At 30.4% G+C, this 19737-nt stretch overlaps 1 protein-coding gene across 1 annotated transcript; it reads left to right on the top strand.

Moving 5' to 3' along the window:
* Nucleotides 1-6409: 6409 nt before the first annotated feature.
* On the top strand, nucleotides 6410-19493 carry LOC120349610 (troponin T, skeletal muscle-like). The gene is made up of 3 exons (XM_039420049.1): nucleotides 6410-6702; nucleotides 7956-8124; nucleotides 18924-19493. Exons 2-3 carry the CDS (start codon nucleotides 7987-7989, stop codon nucleotides 19491-19493), a joined length of 708 nt encoding a protein of 235 aa, XP_039275983.1. The 5' UTR covers nucleotides 6410-6702; nucleotides 7956-7986.
* The last annotated feature ends 244 nt before the right edge of the window (nucleotides 19494-19737 follow it).

Here is a 19737-nt window from a genome sequence, read left to right as displayed (position 1 = left end):
CATAACAACTATAAGTAATCTTAATTATTAAGCACTATTGGCAGTCATCAGAAAAGCCATCAAAACAAAAATCTGCATGACATTGTTATACAAAAGCAATATAGCCTACTAATCATAAGTTCAATAGCATAACATAAAAATTTCATTAGACACAGAGTCTGAGCATGGGCATGAGTTGGTAATTTATTGTAATAAAAAACAAAAATAAAGTACCGTACGTTACGGATTAGTTGGAAAATTTTAAAATTGTAGAAAATTATATTCACACCCAATGATTACTTTTTGTTTAATAAAAAATCACAACTAATCAGAAATTCTAACACACGTGAGACAGCATTCTCCAATTCATTTAGAAATAGCAAGAATAGTTTTAAAAAAATGTCGGTTGGATGATATCAGAAATATCGCTTGTATTCATCTTGTATTTAAATTGCTATTAATACTCACAAACTGCGCTTTTTCTGGCAATGCCTATGTTTAGCAGTCAGCATATTTCTTTATGGCATTCTTATATACTCACAAGAATACACGTTATTGACATGAATATCACTGATTACTATTAGAATCCATTATAATTATTCTATTAGTAATAATGACTAATGATAGAATAATTCGATTTATTCAAATAAGAACATGATAGCTTGGAAAGTTATTGATTACGAAAAATAATCATAAATAAATTAATTTCATTTGTTACAAAGCACACGCTCATACTGAAGAATTGTTTAATATAGTATCATGAAAAAAACATATAATTTATTTTATTCAATCCAAACAGTTTTGGAGTTGGTCTTGTAAATTCAAAATGTAAGTTATAATAGGTATGTCTTGAAAAAATGCATAATATTGTTACTCTTCAACAATTAATCAACTCTAGGCTACTGTATTGCAAAATAATTTGAGGTATACAAGATTAAGAAATTTAATGCAAAAAATTGCACCCCTCTGGCCAAAGCTATGTGTACTTCTCAAAATACAATTTTAAATGATTTATTAAAAGCATAAAACACCCTTTATTTATATGAAATATTTTAATGAACGACCGGTTCCAGCTTATTTTAGCCATTTTCAAGTTCAAATGAAAAATGAATAAATAAATAAAAAAGTATTGACGAATTCATGTACATATAAGACCATATTATGTTATATTTCTAGGTTTGCATGATTTCATCAAAAATGGGATTATCTAAATCGAATTGAATAATAGTTATTAGTTTATTATACTATATTATTTTGCTGTAGTGTAGATATGGAATCTTCTTTTACATTAATTCAATTTACTGCTTTTGCTTCTAACGTTTTAAATCTTCATATTAGCATTCATATCAACATATTCATGGTTTTCTTCTATCTAGTGCTCCACAAGGCTGATTATTGAGTAGTATTTTTTTTGATTTTAGAGCTTGAATGTGCTCCTGGAAAAAATAATAAAGGGTGCTTTATTATGTTTTTGATAACTTCTATAAGTAGCCCATGCAAATAAATTAATTTTAAATGGATATTCAAAATACAATACATGAGTATTATAATGGGATACAAAATGAGTACAATGAATTTTAAATTTAATAAAAAATCAATTAGTTATTCTTGAAAATATATTTCTTATTGCTTTGGCAATCATCAATAAATAATTGTTACTGGTGAAGAGTTGCAAAGCATCTTTGCAATCAACATTCAAATTGAAATAAATCTTCACTTCGTCATATCTTATGAGATTCAAAGATGCTTTGCTCCTCTCATCTCTTCACTTATTATTCATCACCGAAAAAATCCTTTACACAAATGCTGAAATGCAGGGATAGAGAGTAAATATGAAATCACTTATAAAAATTATTGAACTCATCAGCATCACATGCACTGAAAAATGTAGCTAATATTTATTTTCAATCTGACAGTCTCCGCCACTCTACTAACCCAAACTGTTTTGATTTCCTCGTACTTTATTATATAGTACTTTATTGAGAACAATAAGGTATTTTTGCGTACTTTATCTTGCTTACAAAGTATTAAGTACAAGACCTCCAAATAAAGTACAATACTTTATTATATAGTACGGGTGGCAACCTTAGTTCGCTTCCTCCGCGAATATATTCATGTTTTTATCAATTTGCATAAAGAATATTTGAGAAAATCATAACAACTATAAGTAATCTTAATTATTAAGCACTATTGGCAGTCATCAGAAAAGTCATCAAAACAAAAATCTGCATGACATGTTATACAAAAGCAATATAGCCTACTAATCATAAGTTCAATAGCATAACATAAAAATTTCATAAGACACAGAGTCTGAGCATGGCATGAGTTGGTAATTATTGTAATGAAAAACAAAAATAAAGTACCGTACGTTACGGATTAGTTGGAAAATTTTAAAATTGTAGAAATTATATTCACACCCAATGATTACTTTTTGTTTGATAAGAAATCACAACTAATCAGAAATTCTGACACACGTGAGACAGCATTCTCCAACTCATTTAGAAATAGCAAGAATAGTTTTAAAAAAATGTCGGTTGGATTATATCAGAAATATCGCTTGTATTCATCTTGTATTTAAATGCTATTAATACTCACAAACTGCGCTTTTTCTGGCAATGCCTATGCTATTTAAGTAGAGGATAATTATTTCATGTTTCTATCAAGATTGAGTATTTTTCTCTACTTCTTTTGTTTGAAAATTAGTATGTAGCCTACTTGTATTATTATTATGTGTATGTTAAAGAAATAAATTTGATTTCAATGTTGAAGATCTGTTTTCGTTTTTCTCCTGATTCAATTTTTTTACTGGTTCATATACTGAACATGAACTAAAAGTATATGAAAGAAAATTATTTATAATTTGTTTATAATATTCATTTTTTATTATTTATGCATGACATGGATTGCTATGATCTTACTTCTAAAGTTGCTCCTACTCTATAACTTGATATTGTAAAGGTAGGGCTTTTTTACAATATTAAATACTTTGTCAATTGAAAAAATATTAAAATATGAACAATTTTAGCAAATAGAGCAGGCAATATTGTGCCTATTGAGAAAAGCATACAAAATATAGTAAATAGAAAAATAAAAATGATAATAAACCTATATAAATATATGAGATACATTTAGCCTGCTGTACAATCTGCCCTGCAAAAATAGGAACGATTACTGGATATGTATTTATAGATTATATAGTAATTAATATATTTATAATTATTCATATTCATAGTGAATAAATTTATAGCTCCATGTACATTTTTTACTGCCAGAAACCGGAAAGTTGATCATATATTAATTACGAAATCCACGTATTATTTGTATATTACATCATTATCTAAAATTTCATGGAAAAGGACAGCTATCCTGATTTTTTATTCATTTTTCATATTCCATCCAGGGCCAAAAATCTTGCTAGCGCTTTTGTAGCAGGACGGTAGAAATGTTGAAATTTTTTTCCTCGAAATATCACTAGTCCAGTCACTATATTCATTGGTGCCTGCAATTTATATTGTAGTTCAGATTTTTTGATATATTATCTGGGTACATAATTTTATAATCTAGAAAAAAGACGAGAGCAAATTTTTCTGTCCGATTACGAGATTTGCCAGAAATAGATGAAAACTGGAAATGAGCCGAAAATACGACCTTTTTGGGCCATTCTGTATCTAGCACAAGAAAATTTTGTATGAAGAAATTGGTTCTGGACTTCTCTTATGTACCTAAATAATATATTAAAAAATCAGAACTACAATATAAATTGCAAGCACACCCCCTTCTATGACTATATTGACTGGAATACACTGAAACTGATGTGGAATTGAAATCCAAGCATTCTTCTTTCTATGAAAAATTAATGACACACGCACGTTTACGATCTATTAGCATTTTGCGCTGATTATACGACTTGGAAAAATTTTCAAGTACAATTTTTTTTCTCAAAAAATCACGTTTTGAGCACTGAAACAGATGTGTAATTGAAATCCAAGCATGTTTTTTTCTATGAAAAATCAATGTCACAAGCATTGTTTTCGAGATATTGGTGTTTTGCGCTGATTCTATGACTTATGATAAAATTTTCAAGTTAACACATTTTTGATAATTCACCAAACAAAAATATTATAATTTTTTTCAAGTATCAAGAATATTTTCAACTTTTATTTTCAGTTTTTAATTTGATGGTGAGCTTACATTTTATTGATATAAACTTATATTAAATTACGAAATGAGTGGTTTTAAAATTAAATTGAATTAATAAACAAATAACTATGATAGAATATTATCCATTGCAATATGGATATATATATATATAAAATATGACTGTATTTCTTTATATATCTTATATAATACAAATCACATCTTATTTTTTATATGAAAAAAATGGTGTAAATCATTATTCAGATTTCATCATTTTTTGACAATAATTTCACGTTATCAATATAAGTTTACTATTTTTTCACTTTCACCTTTTCTAAGTGAATTTCACGTTATCAATTTCACAAGTTTTTGACATATATTCACTTTTTATGTCAAAAAGACCGTTCAATTTTAAATTTTCACCTTTACACTTCTTTCGCATGTTAAATAAACGTGATTTTCACTTTGTGTGCTGACTGGGATGTTTTCCTTTTCTGTTATGAAGACTATATTCAAATGAAGAAGTTCAAATCGAGAAGTCTAGACTTTTCAGATTTGACCATACTGGATATTTTCAAAGGGGGTCCAGGCTACCAGATAACTCAATAATATTGCTGTTTAGTTCTATCTATTTCGGATGATGTAACTATCCTATATATTTTGATGCGCTAATATAATCTCCAACTATGTATTCTAACTATTCTTCACTTTAATTATGTTTATGTGAAAATGTGACGCTTCTACCTCACGATTCACAGATTCATACGGCAGACGCTATACTGCCCTGGAGTATCCATTTTCCGAGAAATTGCACTCTTCTGTTGACAAGCTGCAAGGCCTATTTGCATTTTCGTACATTCGACGCTGTCGCTCTACTGTCTCTCTGTCTCTCTCATTCTCTCTGCATATCTTGATCCCGAGTGAGCTGTAAACATCCGCGTTGCTACTTCGTGGAAGAGGTATAGAGCTTATTTTGATCACATTTTCAGATAATTTCATTGAATTTGAACTATTCATTCTAATAAATACTGTTATTAGACTAATTAAAACAATAAAAAAACTCTTAGTACCCTTTTACTAAAAACTTTCAAATATTTCAACGACTAGTTTCGACTATAGGTCATTTTCAAGTTAAAATGAAACTTAAATTAATTAAAATGTATTTTAACTTGAAAATGATCAATTGTCGAAACTAGTCGTTGAAATATTTTAAAGTTTTTAATAAAAGGGTACTACAGGTTTTTATATTGTTTTTATTATTTTGAATAAAGTAGCCCATATAAGGGAAGTGATTTTACTGTTATTATAACCATTCCCTATAAGCGATATTCATTCAGCAGGAATAAAAATTATTTTTATTTTATTTTAAAATAAAAAAACTTTACTACTAATAAGTAGGCTACTTCGGCTTATAAAAAATAGATGTATTCGGAAAAATAAAAACCCTATATTTTGAAATAAAATAGAAGTGATACTTTTAGAAATTTACTAGATGAAAAAGTTACATTATAGGTATTTAAAATAGTTTTAATTTTATTTTTCATGTATTTAAAACAACGATATATTTGAATCGACGAGAACATAGGTGTACAAAAATATTGTTTGTTTTTGTCATTCGTAAGCAGTTTTTTTTCATGATATATTTGAATTTGAATATAACAACATATAAACTTGGAAAACAACTAGGTTGATCGCATCATTTAATACTGATGCTATAAGATACCCTTTTAACTTCACCAATGGATTTTCAAATAGCAATTCGATTGGAAATGTACATTTCAGTATTTTCGTAGCAATATATATACGGTACATTCCTGAATAGATTCTGTTACAGTAAGGAAATATTATTGTGATGTGTATCTATAATTTAGAAACATAAGCAATAGTGGGTTATTGAAGTACAATTGTTAAACTGTACTTTTTCAAGGACATATCGAAATATTTAGTCAAAAAGTAACAAGACTACATTGAAATTTAAATATTTTTTGTGATGCGGGCCCCTGGGAGCGCACCTATTTTGACTGTATTTAAATTCGGCACTGGATTCATATCACAAAGATATGAAATGGCTTTACAGATACAGTAATAGCAATTATAAGCTCTTACATATTTAATACTTATAATAAGTACTAGTAGTTCAGAGAACAGTTGACCTTCAGCGAGGTCATCCAAGCACACTGCACACACCCAAAAGAAATTGATTCAGGGTATGTGCAATGGGTCTGGTGGAAGGTGCTGAATTGTAAATGTTGTTAAGCTAGAGGAAGCATGGCTAAAAATGTGGAAAATTCTATATACATAGGTCGCTTGAAATCAGAGACCTACGTTAAAGCTTGGTCAATAAAAATGGTATGTACTGTAACTAATACGTACATCATCAATATATAATATTTTTCCGAATATCACTAATGCGTCATTTATCATTCACAGTCTGATTTTGGATCAGTGAGTCTTGACTACTTACTGTCGCACTGTCGGACCAGCAGCAAGTGTTTGGATATTGGACCATTCAAGTCATAGAGCGCAAGGACAGATTGAGGAGCAAAAATGTTCCTTCTAGAAGAATACTACCGAACTGGATTCAAGGTGAGTCTCGTACTAAAGTACTTTGTGTCATATTATATTTATTTTATAAATAAATCTGAGTACCCCTTTTAAATTATTTCGTCACAGCATGTTACGGCTACTAATGTCATTTTCAAGTGATTGAAAAATGAATAAATACCTATGACGAAATAATTTAAAAGGGTACTCAGATTTATATTTTTTTATATTAAAAAGTAGCCCCAAAGAAAAAAAAATATATATATATATATATATTCAGAATTTCAAAATGAATAGAATTGTCATTCTTATGATTTCCTGAGACGTTGTTAGATTAGAGCCTTATTAATTAAAAATTTATATGATAATAAAGCCACACTAGTAATAAAATGTGTTTTAGAAAAAGCTATTCTTAGTTTGAAATGTTGATTTACAGAGATCTTCAGTATATTGCTACTTTTTAAATATTACCCATAAAATATTCTAACGTAGGCTACATTTTTTGACGAAATTTCCAAGAGATTTAAACCAACTCCAACTCTGTTATGCTTATACAGTAGTACTCAAGTTTTTTGAAAAGTCGTATTAATAGCTTTTTATCGGTCGGGAGACTAATAAACATATGGGTAGTTTCCACCTTGCCTATTTGTGCCAGTCACCCAACCAAGAGCAGTCTTGATTGTTCGTGATTCAACTGTATATTACTTGAAACAGTATAATAATTTAAAAAAATAGAATTAGTAATTTCGTCTTTTATATAGCTCGTAACTTAACATTGACTTACATTCTTTTTCAAAATCCCCATTGGTGAAATTATGTTCTCTGCAATTTCAGACACATCCCACCCATTTACTTCCAGTAGTTTTCAAGATACAGTGATTTCAAAAATGTCTACACTAATTAAATTTTAACAGGGGTTGAACTCTCAGGTTGGAGACATCACCGGATACACTTATTAATTATTATTATTTTTATTTAAAATCAATGATAGTAATTATAATATTATTATTAAATATTATATTTCCCGTGTTATCGTATGGGGACGTTAATTGTCGGTCCCGGCTGAAGTATGACGACAGTTGTAAGGCCCATTGACGGCTCAAGTTATATATTCAGACGGTGGGACCTTCCGCAAGGAACTCCCCACCAACAAAACCCATACGAATTTACTTTTTTTACTATTATATTTTTATTATTATTATTAGTATTATAAAGATCATCACAAATAGCTGTCATTAAATCGAACATTCCACAGAATGTATGTTGATGAAATCGGTTTTCCTTTTCATCTTCAGAACTGGACACTCCGTCTGGGACATCCATTCAATGGAAAATGACCTTTCCTATTCACCTGTTGATGAAAAAATTAATACAGGACCTGCTTTGAAGCACACAACTAGTCACTTGCAGCATCTTCAATCCCAATTGGGGTATTCTCAACAGACCTTCTTTTTCTTAAACAAGGTAGGCTAAATAGAATATTCTTGTTTCTCTATTTCCCCAGTTTTCATAATTGCATGGAATTGATTACGAATATGATAATAAATTATATTATAAGAATATGATAATAAATTATATTATAAATATCTGGAATTCTTTATTTGATTAATTCATGTTTTGAAGAATTCATTGTTACGATTGATAAATTGATAGGAGCTTATAAATATTTCCTAATTCAAATGAAATAGCTTCTGAAAAAAATAATGATTGGATAAATACCAATATTATTGTTGACCAAGAACTCAGTACATAGACAATTCATTCAACTAATTCTGTATTGATAAAATTATAATCATTTTCTCTATTGATGATCAATTTCATCAACTAACTGTAAAAAGTTCTACAATTTCCATGAATTTATTAATAGAATTATATAAATCTAAAGTGTAGGTCATATCTAAATTCACAAAGAGTTCGATTCTTGTTGGCAAGATAGATGTTATTCAAAGCAGAAATCATTTTTATTTTACTAAAAGATAGGATAAATTTATCTTTCAGGTGGAGTTTTGACAACCCACAAAACTCATTTTTCATTTGAAGAAATAATATCAAAAAGGTGCATAGGACCTTACTTTTTTGTTCAGCTTGCCAAAATACCCCTCATTTCAATATTAAAATTTTCGACTGACTGTACAGTGAGTCAATCATTCTATCAAGGCTTGAATAATTTTTAAATTTTAATTAAATAAAAATGTAGAGAATACTATCATGTAGATATCAACACCTTTATTTAAAGACATATTAACTGCATGCGTTTTCATATTGCCGATACAGCATTGATAAAACTGTAGACGTTTATTTAGCAGTCTCAAAAAACTGTTCTAGCTGAAAAATTAATAATACCCACATGCCACGTGTAGGCTTATACATTTTGTATCAGGAAAACGAAGTTCAAAACGATGGTTTTCCTAAACATATGTTTCTGAGATAATTTCTTTGATGCAGCTGTTTCACATTCACCATTATAATTATACAGAGTTTGTGAAAATAAAAATATTTATTGATTACCAAAACAATACTATTATTATATTAATGATAATAATTAATTATTAAAACAATACTTTTATTATATCAATAATAATAATATTATTAAACATATTTATCAATTATCAGAACAATATTATTGAGGTGAGTGGAATCAAGTAGAAAGCAATAATAGAACAGATGTTCTTTTTTTGAATTTCTATCATATTATTTTGTTATTTCCAATGATTACAACATATGTTAGAATATCACATGTCAATAAATAAATTATCTCATTTCCATATGGCACTCACCTTACCATGTTCATAACCTTACTTGATAGGATCCTTTTTCATCCTTTGAAACCCTTAGAGGCAAAATATCTCAAAATCCGTTCTTAGTGCGCGTCTAGTATGTTTGAAGAATATTTGTGCTAAGTTTCAAGTCTGTAGGACAATTAGTTTGAGCTGTAGTGTGATTTTACATCAAAATTTTCGAAAAATTCCCTCTCCTGGACCCCCCTGTGCTCCTGATCGAATTTTTCTGCATAGATCTATTTTTTTTCGTAGCTGAACAAAAAAGTTCCTCATGACTTTGCTGTGCAATGAGCGGTTAAAAAGTAAAAATTTTGGGGGGGGCCCAGCTCCCTCAGGGGGGCAAATTTCTGAAAATCCTTTCTTAGTGGATGTTTTCAGGCTACCATAAACAATCGTGCAAAATTTCAAGTTTTTAGGCTCAGTAGTTTGGGCTGTGGTGTGATTTCAGTCTGTCTGGGCTTAGCCTTTTAAGTAGCCTTTAAGTATAGAGATTATTTTAACCAGAATATTTCAACAGATCACCGGTATCAGCTTTATTTTATAAAAGACAGTGGCAAAGCAGAGAATCGGCTGTTTTCTTATCTTTTTACACTGTCATTAAAACATCAACCTTACTATAATCTGTGAGATTCACCTGAAACTGCCATCATTGTTTGAATGACGATTCACTGACGATAATTTACATGAAATACAGACAGTTTGGAGTGGAGACTACTCTAAGAAAATAATTGATACATTCTAAGAGAAAATATGCTAAGAAAATTTGTATGATGACTTACTCATGAGCAAACACAGTGTTGAGCTCTGGGTATAAATTTCAAGCTAATATATAGAATTTTCTTTGGCCACGAAATTCACAATAACTCTAAATTATTGTCTTTGACACAGACAGACATCCTTACGTCATTAATTGGAAGAATTTTTAATAATCTGTAAGAAAAAATGAGAAAAATTTAACGAAATTGATAAAGGTTGAAGATAATGAAAAACATTCCCATCACTTTAAACCAACCCAGCAAATTAACCTTAAATTAAGCTTATAATAAGTTGTTCTTGTGAATTAAGTGTGCAGTTGCAAATATGGACTTTTACACATGATTTCACTATTACTAAACATAAAACATAACCGTTACAAAATCGACAAAGGGAGCAGATTGGTTTGGCGCTAATGAATACTAGTGACTGATCGATGCTGTAAAAACATTGTATTTACGATGATGCTATGCATTTGTAAAAATGTTTTCTGCATGCAATTAAGAAATCTTGAATCTTCAATATTGATCCACTAGTATTGGTACAATCGAACCATTGTAAGGAGAGCTACTGACAGTATGAAGTGAATTTCACAATGGATGTTGGCTTTATGCTGTCAATCCAAAACCAAAAAAATCAAACAATTTCTACCTCCATGTTTTCATGTTTGGTGTATATTGGAGATAATTCATTCTCCATATTCGGTTAGCAAGCAATTAGCAAGAGCATTGATTAGAATATGAGAACAATCATTTTTCAACAAGTGTAGTAATCTCTTTTCTGTATAGGGCTACTTGTAATATAAATATAAAGAAAATAAAAGTTTCAGTACACTTTTTTTTGAAATATTTTATCACTACATGTTTCGGACATTTATGCCATTTTCAAGTGATATGAAGTAAATAAATTTAATACTACTGGAAGATTCTTTTTTTGATCATTATGTTAGTGTATTCATATGTTTTTATGAACTAGGACTGTAAATTTTGGGTTAAATTTGCATGATTCTATCAAAAATGGGGTTATTGGTGTCTAATTGGATTAGTTTATTATTTTATCTCTGTTTAATTTTGCAGCTTTATAAATATAGAATTCTTCTTTGACATTCAGTTTTTGACTTTTATTACCATAATTGAGTATTTTCATATTGGAATTTATATTTGTAAAATTATGGCCTGAACCTATCAAGTGTTCAGCAAAAAAATCAAGGAAATGTAGGAAATAAAGAATATATTTGTGTTCCATATACACAATATTTAATAAAGCTATAAGAAAAACCTTTACAAAAAATAATTTCATTCTAGGTTATAGGACAACAAATAATGCATTCGAACTGATAAAAAAGAAATCAAATTTAAATGTACAGCAAGATAAGTTTAAAAAATCTGGAATCTATGAACTTAAATGTAGTGATTGCAACAAATTGTATATCGGGCAAACGGTAGAAATTTCCATATCAGGTTTCGAGAACATATCCAAGCACTAAAATCTAAAAATTATACACAAAAGTCGGCATTTGCTGAACTCTTGATAGATTCAAGCCATAATTTTACAAATATAAATTCCAATATGAAAATACTTAATTATGGTAATAAAAGTCAAAAACTGAATGTCAAAGAAGAATTCCATATTTATAAAGCTGCAAATTAACAGAGATAAAATAATAACTTAATCCAATTAGACACCAATAACCCCATTTTTGATAGAATCATGCAAATTTAAACCCAAAATTTACAGTCCTAGTTTATAAAAACATATGAATACACTAACATATTATCAAAAAAGAATCTTCCAGTAGTATTAAATTTATTTACTTCATATCACTTGGCAAATGGCATAAATGTCCGAAACGTGTAGTGATAAAATATTTCAAAAAAAGGGTACTGAGATTTTTATTTTCCTTATATTTAAGTGTAGTAATGTATTTTTCCTACAGTTACCTTGAAAAGTGGCCATTCCTGCACTGATTACAGAACGCAAAGAATCACTTTTCCGCTCTAGTGCGGGTAAAATTTTTCCTGCACTCCAGATTTTCAACATGGCAACACAAAATAGTTGGTGGGTTATGGAGGATTAGTGCATGAAAACGAAAATTATGTTGGTAACAATGACTGTGGTAGATTTAGATAAGAATAATTTCAATGGCTACCCTACATTTATGATAAGATCCCAATCTAGAAATCCAAAACAAGAATAATTTTCAACTAAATCATAATTAAATAATAACTTATCATCATTTAATAATAAATAATGTTCATTTTCTATTGACAGTAATAATTATTTCAGCTATAAGCAATGAGAAATGTAGCAAACACACATTATGAAATTCGAATTTTCAGGTTAAATAATTACCGTTCGAAAAATCCATGTCAAAAAAATTAATAAAATAACATTAGAATATACTACAATAAAATATTTTCTGTTGTCTATGTTATTTTATAAATATTTTTAGTTTACTTATATTATTTTTTGGTAATTAGTAAGTTAACCATGTCTAAATATCTGAATACTGTTTTTAGTTGGATGAAACGAAGTTAGGTACAATTCTCCCCGCTAGGTTGCGCACTTGTCAGTTCAGCCATTCTGCAGTCATCCCAACAGCTGTGGCGTGTATTTTGAATGCGATTTTTTTGTTTTATCTGTATTTTTTCTGGTTCTTGAATGAATAAAGATGAGAACTTTGGCTGAGATTTTCAACTTCAATTGGATTATTAATTTTTAAATGAATTAAGGTTGTTATTAATAACAGCATCACACACACAAACATTTGATGGATTTCAGCCATCATTTTATCCATAATTACCCACTTTTCATATTCAATGGTAACTGTAGGAAAAATTAAATGTGGAATACGTGTGCAAAGTTCCTCTGCTGCACTCAAGAAACCATTCCGCCCTCGCCTATGGCTCGGGCATAAACGTTTCTTTTGGTGCAGCAAACTGTCACTTTGCACACTAGTTGCACAAATAACTATTCCTAGACACGAGCAGCGTATTATGAGAGAGGACCTTACTTCTCCGGCATGTGACTTTATAACAGATAGACTATCCACCACATCTTTGAAAAGTTTGGACGTAAAATCTCTCACAGAAACTTTGGCTCAACTCACACTTACGCGACTGAGGTCGAGAAGAGACACGACTCTAGTCGAGAGCATGTTCAAATGGAGATGTCGCGGAGACTAGAATCGACTGGTCTGAGTGTCACCATTTGGAAACACATGCTCTCGACTAGAGTCAAGTCTTTTCTCGACCTGAGTCGCGTAAGTGTGAGTTGATTCTTTGAATGAAAGACTGATTAAAGGATGTCCCTAACAATAGATTATTGCTACAATATTTCAATACAGTAGTAGGGATTATAGAAACTGAAAATAGCATAGGAGTGCATAATAGCATGAGTGTTACATGCTGCAGGAGCTCTGCTCACTTAAAGTCTGTCCAGACTGTCATGAGCGCTGAAAGATTAAGCCGACCCTCGCTCCCCCACGCGCCAGCACACACACTCGGCCTACCTGCGCCATTGATATACTATGTATACTACGTAGTATACAGGTAGACACACCGTCCCTTTACTCACACACACAAAAGGATACTGCGCTTGTGTGTGTGAGTAGTGTGAGGGTCTGCCTAATCTTTCAGAGCTCATGCCTATTTGGACAGAGTATAAGCAGCCTAGAAAAACGAATAAATGATAATAATCATCAACAAGTATTTTGGATAAAATATGCAGAATAATTTTCCTGAAAGTAGCTTCAGAGTCGAGCCATTATTATAAAGCCTTGAATTTCGCATGACTTTTGACAGCTTGACGACAGGTACCGTATTCCAACAATCACATTTGGAATGGAATAGAACTATGCATTTATTCTCCTTGACATTAGAAATTTGCTTCCTATTCATTTGCTTCCTATGCTCAAGGTTAGATCTAGTTGGAAAAATGAACTAATTTAGCCTATGTTAGTACGAATTGCCAAAACAAGCAACTAAATTCAAATTAAGGAAGCTTGAAAAACGTATCTTACTTCTTTCTTGGATAATATTTATTTGCGTTGTAGAATGTGATTCCGTATAAACCATATATATTCGGCACACACTCCTCCGAATTCATGTTGATCTGAAATGACATTAAATTTCAACGTTCAAGTGCCGTACCATGAAAAAATAATACATTATTTTGAGTTGAATATTTTATGAAGGGTTAAGTTAATTTGACGTAGGCATGCCGGCCAGATGATAAATCCTGTAATTACTCCTGTAGGTTATCTAGATTCTGGATAATGTAATTTCAGATGAAATTGTTGACAAAAGTATGATTAGAAGTTAGACCTAATGAAATTATTGTAGATGAAATTATTGTTCTGAATACTACTAATCAAGAAACTTCAACTGTAGGTACCGAATGAAATTGTACCTAATGAAGCCAAATTAATAACGGTTGCGAAAATGATAATAATAATGAGCCTATTGAGGTAGGAGGTTATGATAATGTAATTTTAAATCAAGAATTAAATTCGACGAGACCTAAAAGAGTTATAAGTCACCAGAGCGTTTGAATTTGTAACCTAAAGTGTAATATTATTGTTTCGGTGAATAATTTTATTCAACACTAGCAAGAACCCGTGCTTCGCAAGGATCTATTTTAAAACTTGACAAAATGAAAACTTGACGTAATGAAATTTTTAAGAATTGAGAATAGGCCTATAACCATCCTTGGTTAATTAAGAGTCTATAAGCAAAATTTCAAGTTAATTAGTCCAGTAGTTCAGACGTGATGATGCGTCAAACATAATTTTCCTATCCCGTACGTGCATAAGCCAGCTCTTTACTTTATATAATTATTATAGATATAGTTAACGACTGCAAGAGACAGGACTGTGGACAGAATAGTGGTGAAACTATGATAGCGCCAGAAGTGTCTCAAACACAATAGTAGGTACTACATGAACTTTTTGAAAGTGATTTGAAAAAATGTTAAAACAACATAACTGAATCCTTATCATTCTACCTTCATTTAGAGAGGCTTTTGTTTGAGCCGAATGGAAATCTATTTATAAAAAAATGAATGTCTGTTTATGTGTTTGTTTGAATGTTTGTTCCCTGTAGACTTGAAAACTACTTGACATAACGGCATGAAACTTTGGAATATGTTGTGTGAATATTGGGGATGGTTTCTGAACAGAAATTCATTAGGGGGGCTAATAATAATTATTTATTAATCCATTTTACAGACATATGTTTTCGAAATTTTCGGCCGAGCGGCTACTGAAGAACGAAAAGATGATCATGATTCAAGATCATATTGTGATAATATGATTTAGCATCTAAAGTTACCAGCTGTAATAAACATATCACCCTGTGATAAATTATTGTGTACTGGTATTAAAACGGTAGTTGGAGTTGAAGTGTAGTTGATTGGTACCAGCTGTTGATAATGGTTCCTTAGAAGACTTATACAAAAAATCACTCCTCTATCATTGAGAAACTGGAAATGTTGAAAAAATTATTACGTAATGAAAGAGAGTGTATATATATATATATATATATATATATATATATATATATATATATTATATATATACGGATATATAATATATTGTATAGTATATATGTATAGTGTTCATATGCATTCATTAATTACTGAAGAATGAAAGAATAATTTACAATTTTTTGAATTTAGCTTAGCTTATATTCATCCTAAAATGGAAACAATATGGAATTCTGTTATTCATCGTACATCGCATATTTCCTGGACCATATATCGACAATCTACAGCTATGAGAACATTGAATATTTTTCTTTGAAACACTGATATAACCCTTTTTTTTAATTGAAAACTTTACTGATAGATATTACTTCCAATTGATTGAGAAGAATCATGTATTCGGAATAATGAATGCTGCATGACTAAGCACATAGGAAGTTCGTATTGAGATGTAAATGATCATGTTGATTGTCAGATAAACTTCATGATTCACCAAATAAAGTCAAGTGTAACATGAGATACATTGGCGGTACGAAGTTCGCTGGGTAAGCTAGTTGTAAATTAAGTATTATTATTAATAGGCAACGCTGAAAAAGACAGGCTCAATCACCAGGAATACTATAAATCTATGAGGGACCAGTAAGCCATTAATTTTGAGTAGTTCAATTACTTCCATTATGGACACTGGATACATTATGGACAATCAATACGTATGAAATTATTAGCTATCGTACAGAATAAAAAATTTTTTATTGCAGTGACCCCGACTACTGTAATATGAATAACCATTCTTATTGATAAAATTATAATCATTTTCTCTATTGATATCAATTTCATCAACTAACTGAAAAAAATACTTCAATTTTCATGAATTTATTAATAGAATTATATAAATCGAAAGTGTAGGTCATATCTAAATTCAAAAAGAGTCGATTCTTGTTGGCAAGATAAATGTTATTCAATGCAGAAATCATTGTTATTTTACTAAAAGATAGGATAAAATGAATAGTTCTCTTTCAGGGGGAGTTTTGACAACCACAAAACTCATTTTCATTTGAAGAAATAATATCAAAAAGGTGCATAGGACCTTACTTTTTTTTCAGCTTGCCAAAATACCCCTCATTTCAATATTAAAATTTCGACTGACTGTACAGTGAGTCAATCATTCTATCAAGGTTGAATATTTTGAAATTTTAATTAAATGAAAATGGTAGAGAATAATTATCATGTAGATATCAACACCTTTATTTAAGACATATTATTTGCATGCGTTCATATTGCCGATACAGCATTGATAAAACTGTAGACGTTTATTTAGCAGTATCAAATAATAATACATCACGTGTAGGCTTAACATTGCATCAGGAAAACTAAGTTCAAAACTATGGTTTTCTAAACATATGTTTTGAGATAATTTGTTTGATGCAGCTGTTTCACATTCACCATTATAAATTATACAGAGTTGTGAAAATAAAAATATTTATTGATTACCAAAACAATACTATTATTATATTAATGATAAAATAATTATTAAACAACAATTTTATTATATCAATAATAATAATATTATTAAACATATTTATCAATTATCAGAACAATATTATTGAGGTTGAGTGGAATCAAGTAGAAAGCAATAATAGAACAGATGTTCTTTTTAATTTCTTCATGAATATTATTTTCTAATTTCCAATGATTACAACATATGTTAGAATATCACATGCAATAAATAAATTATCTCATTTCCATATGGCACTCACCTTACCATGTTCATAACCTTACTTAATAGGATCCTTTTTCATCCTTTGAACCCTTAGAGGCAAAATATCTCAAAATCCGTTCTTAGTGCGCGTCTAGCATGTTGAAGAATATTTGTGCAAAGTTTCCATAAAGCTCTGAGTTGGTTGTGCTTCAAACCAGAGATATTAAATACAAAAATTTAGTTACCGTACTATTATACTAAGTGCTTTGTCATGCAGCATTTATTATTCCGAAAACATATTCCATTTTAGGATGAATCTAAGCTAAATTCAAAAAATTGCAAATTATCCTTTCATTCTTCAGTAACTAATGAAAGCTATATGATCAACTATCCTTTCATGAGGAGAATAATTTTTTCCAACATTTTCCAGTTTCTCAGTGATAATCTATATTAGAATTGGGGCCACATTTTCTTAGATCAGTAAATAATCCACCAAATTGTATTAATACTGAGTATTGAACAGTAAGTTAACAAAAAAAAGAAAGTTCAAAAATTGACTTTTTAAAAATTGTTTGACTCATTCGAATGGTATTGGAATCAAAAGAATTATTCATTGAAGCGGGAAGAGAGGGATCATTTCCACATCCTAACTAGATTTGGGAATTTTATCTTGAGTATTTCACAAGATATGCATCTTTGAATATAGAAATTAATCACTTTTTTGTATATTGGAATATATGGGCTAAGTAAGTAGCCTATACACTCAATAATAAATTTTCCATTTTTCGGCCAAATTTAACCTATTGTGCATGATTTTGAACAGCCTTGATGAGCCGAGAAGAATGAAGTGTAGTACGATGAAAACCAAGCATTTTGTCTAAAGTTATAAGTGTTTGAAAATTTGATCTTTGAGGTGTCCTTATGCGCGCCTCTCCACTAGGAAATATTGAAATGAAGTGCATTTAACGGGTGATTCGTATATAACATAGTCTCATGAGCTTATATCATTGTGCGAAATATCGATGTGAGGACAATGTAGTTGGTGATGATGATTGAAGTTAAAAATTAGGTGTTTTTCACAATACAAGGAGCATTGTAGTCAGGTGTAGCTGAAAATCCATATGAGATAGAGCGCTCTTCCAGGTCTCAAACTGTAGAGCACAAAACTACTGATATTGTTGATCAAAAACTAAAATTCATTTTTTCTTAAAATTTCACTCATTTTTGAAAAATTATAACTCAGTACTCATTAGAGATAAGTTAGAGATTTCCGAATGATCTCACTTTTTCAGAATTTTATACATAAAAAAGGCGAGAGCAAATTCTTCTGTCCCATCACTGGATTTGGCAGAAATAGGTAGCTGAAAACTGGAAAATGTACTCCAAATGTGAGCTCCAATTTTAAAGGTTGCTTCTCTAAACAATTATTGAAACATTATTATTGAAACAATGTTCCAAATATGGAGCAATGGCTTGTTACACCTTGAAAACAAACAATTCACTCCAAATATTGTTTTTCATATTGTATTAGAAAAATATTATTTTTTCAGGAAGTCACCATGCCTAAAGGAAGGAAACCGAGTGATGACCCAGAAAAGGTTGTAAACATTCTTCTAGATAACAGAGACAGACTTTTCAATGCAGGTACACTACGAAGCCCAAAAGACAGTGTTTGGGAGGAAATAAAACGGGAAGGAAATATTATACTATCGGCTAAAGGACTATACACGTTTGTTCTAGCAAACAGACATAATATTCTCCAACTTTTGTTGTCTTGTGAGAGCAATAATGATGGAAATTCGATACCATCTGTACATGTCACAGGCGAAAATACAATGTCACCTAAAAATAAGAATGACCAGGAGTCAGAAAGGTGGAAACACGTAGAAGAAAAAGAAGTAGGAGAAGGAGAAGGAGAGGGAGAAAAAGAAGAAGAAGAAGAAGGAGGAGGAGAAGAAGAAGAAGAAGAAGAAGAAGAAGAAGAAGAGAAGAAGAAGAAGGAGGAGGAGGAGAGGAATATGAAGAGTACAAAGATGAAGAAGACTTCAACGATCATTCAAATAATCAACCAACAAGTGAATTCAACCTTTTCATACCAAATGACAAATGGGAAGCAATGAAGCCTGAAGAGAGAGAATACTATCGAAGTGATCACAGTTTCAGGAGATTAAATAAAAGAAAATATAAGGTTTTAAAGCCAGGAATCTGGACGGATGTTCTCACATCATTGATTTGGGACTCCATAAAATACCCTTGTATGTGGTCATCCAAGGGGCACCACATAAGCAAAAGTGAAGCAGGGAAATTGTGGCTCATAATTCGTTCCAAGTGTGCATGTGGCAACAGAATGATAATTTCTCGAAA

Source organism: Nilaparvata lugens, chromosome 2 (assembly GCF_014356525.2).
Source record: "Nilaparvata lugens isolate BPH chromosome 2, ASM1435652v1, whole genome shotgun sequence".
NCBI lineage: Eukaryota > Metazoa > Arthropoda > Insecta > Hemiptera > Delphacidae > Nilaparvata > Nilaparvata lugens.
The sequence above is the reverse complement of the archived record's forward strand: the minus strand, read 5'-3'. Positions and strand labels throughout refer to the sequence as shown.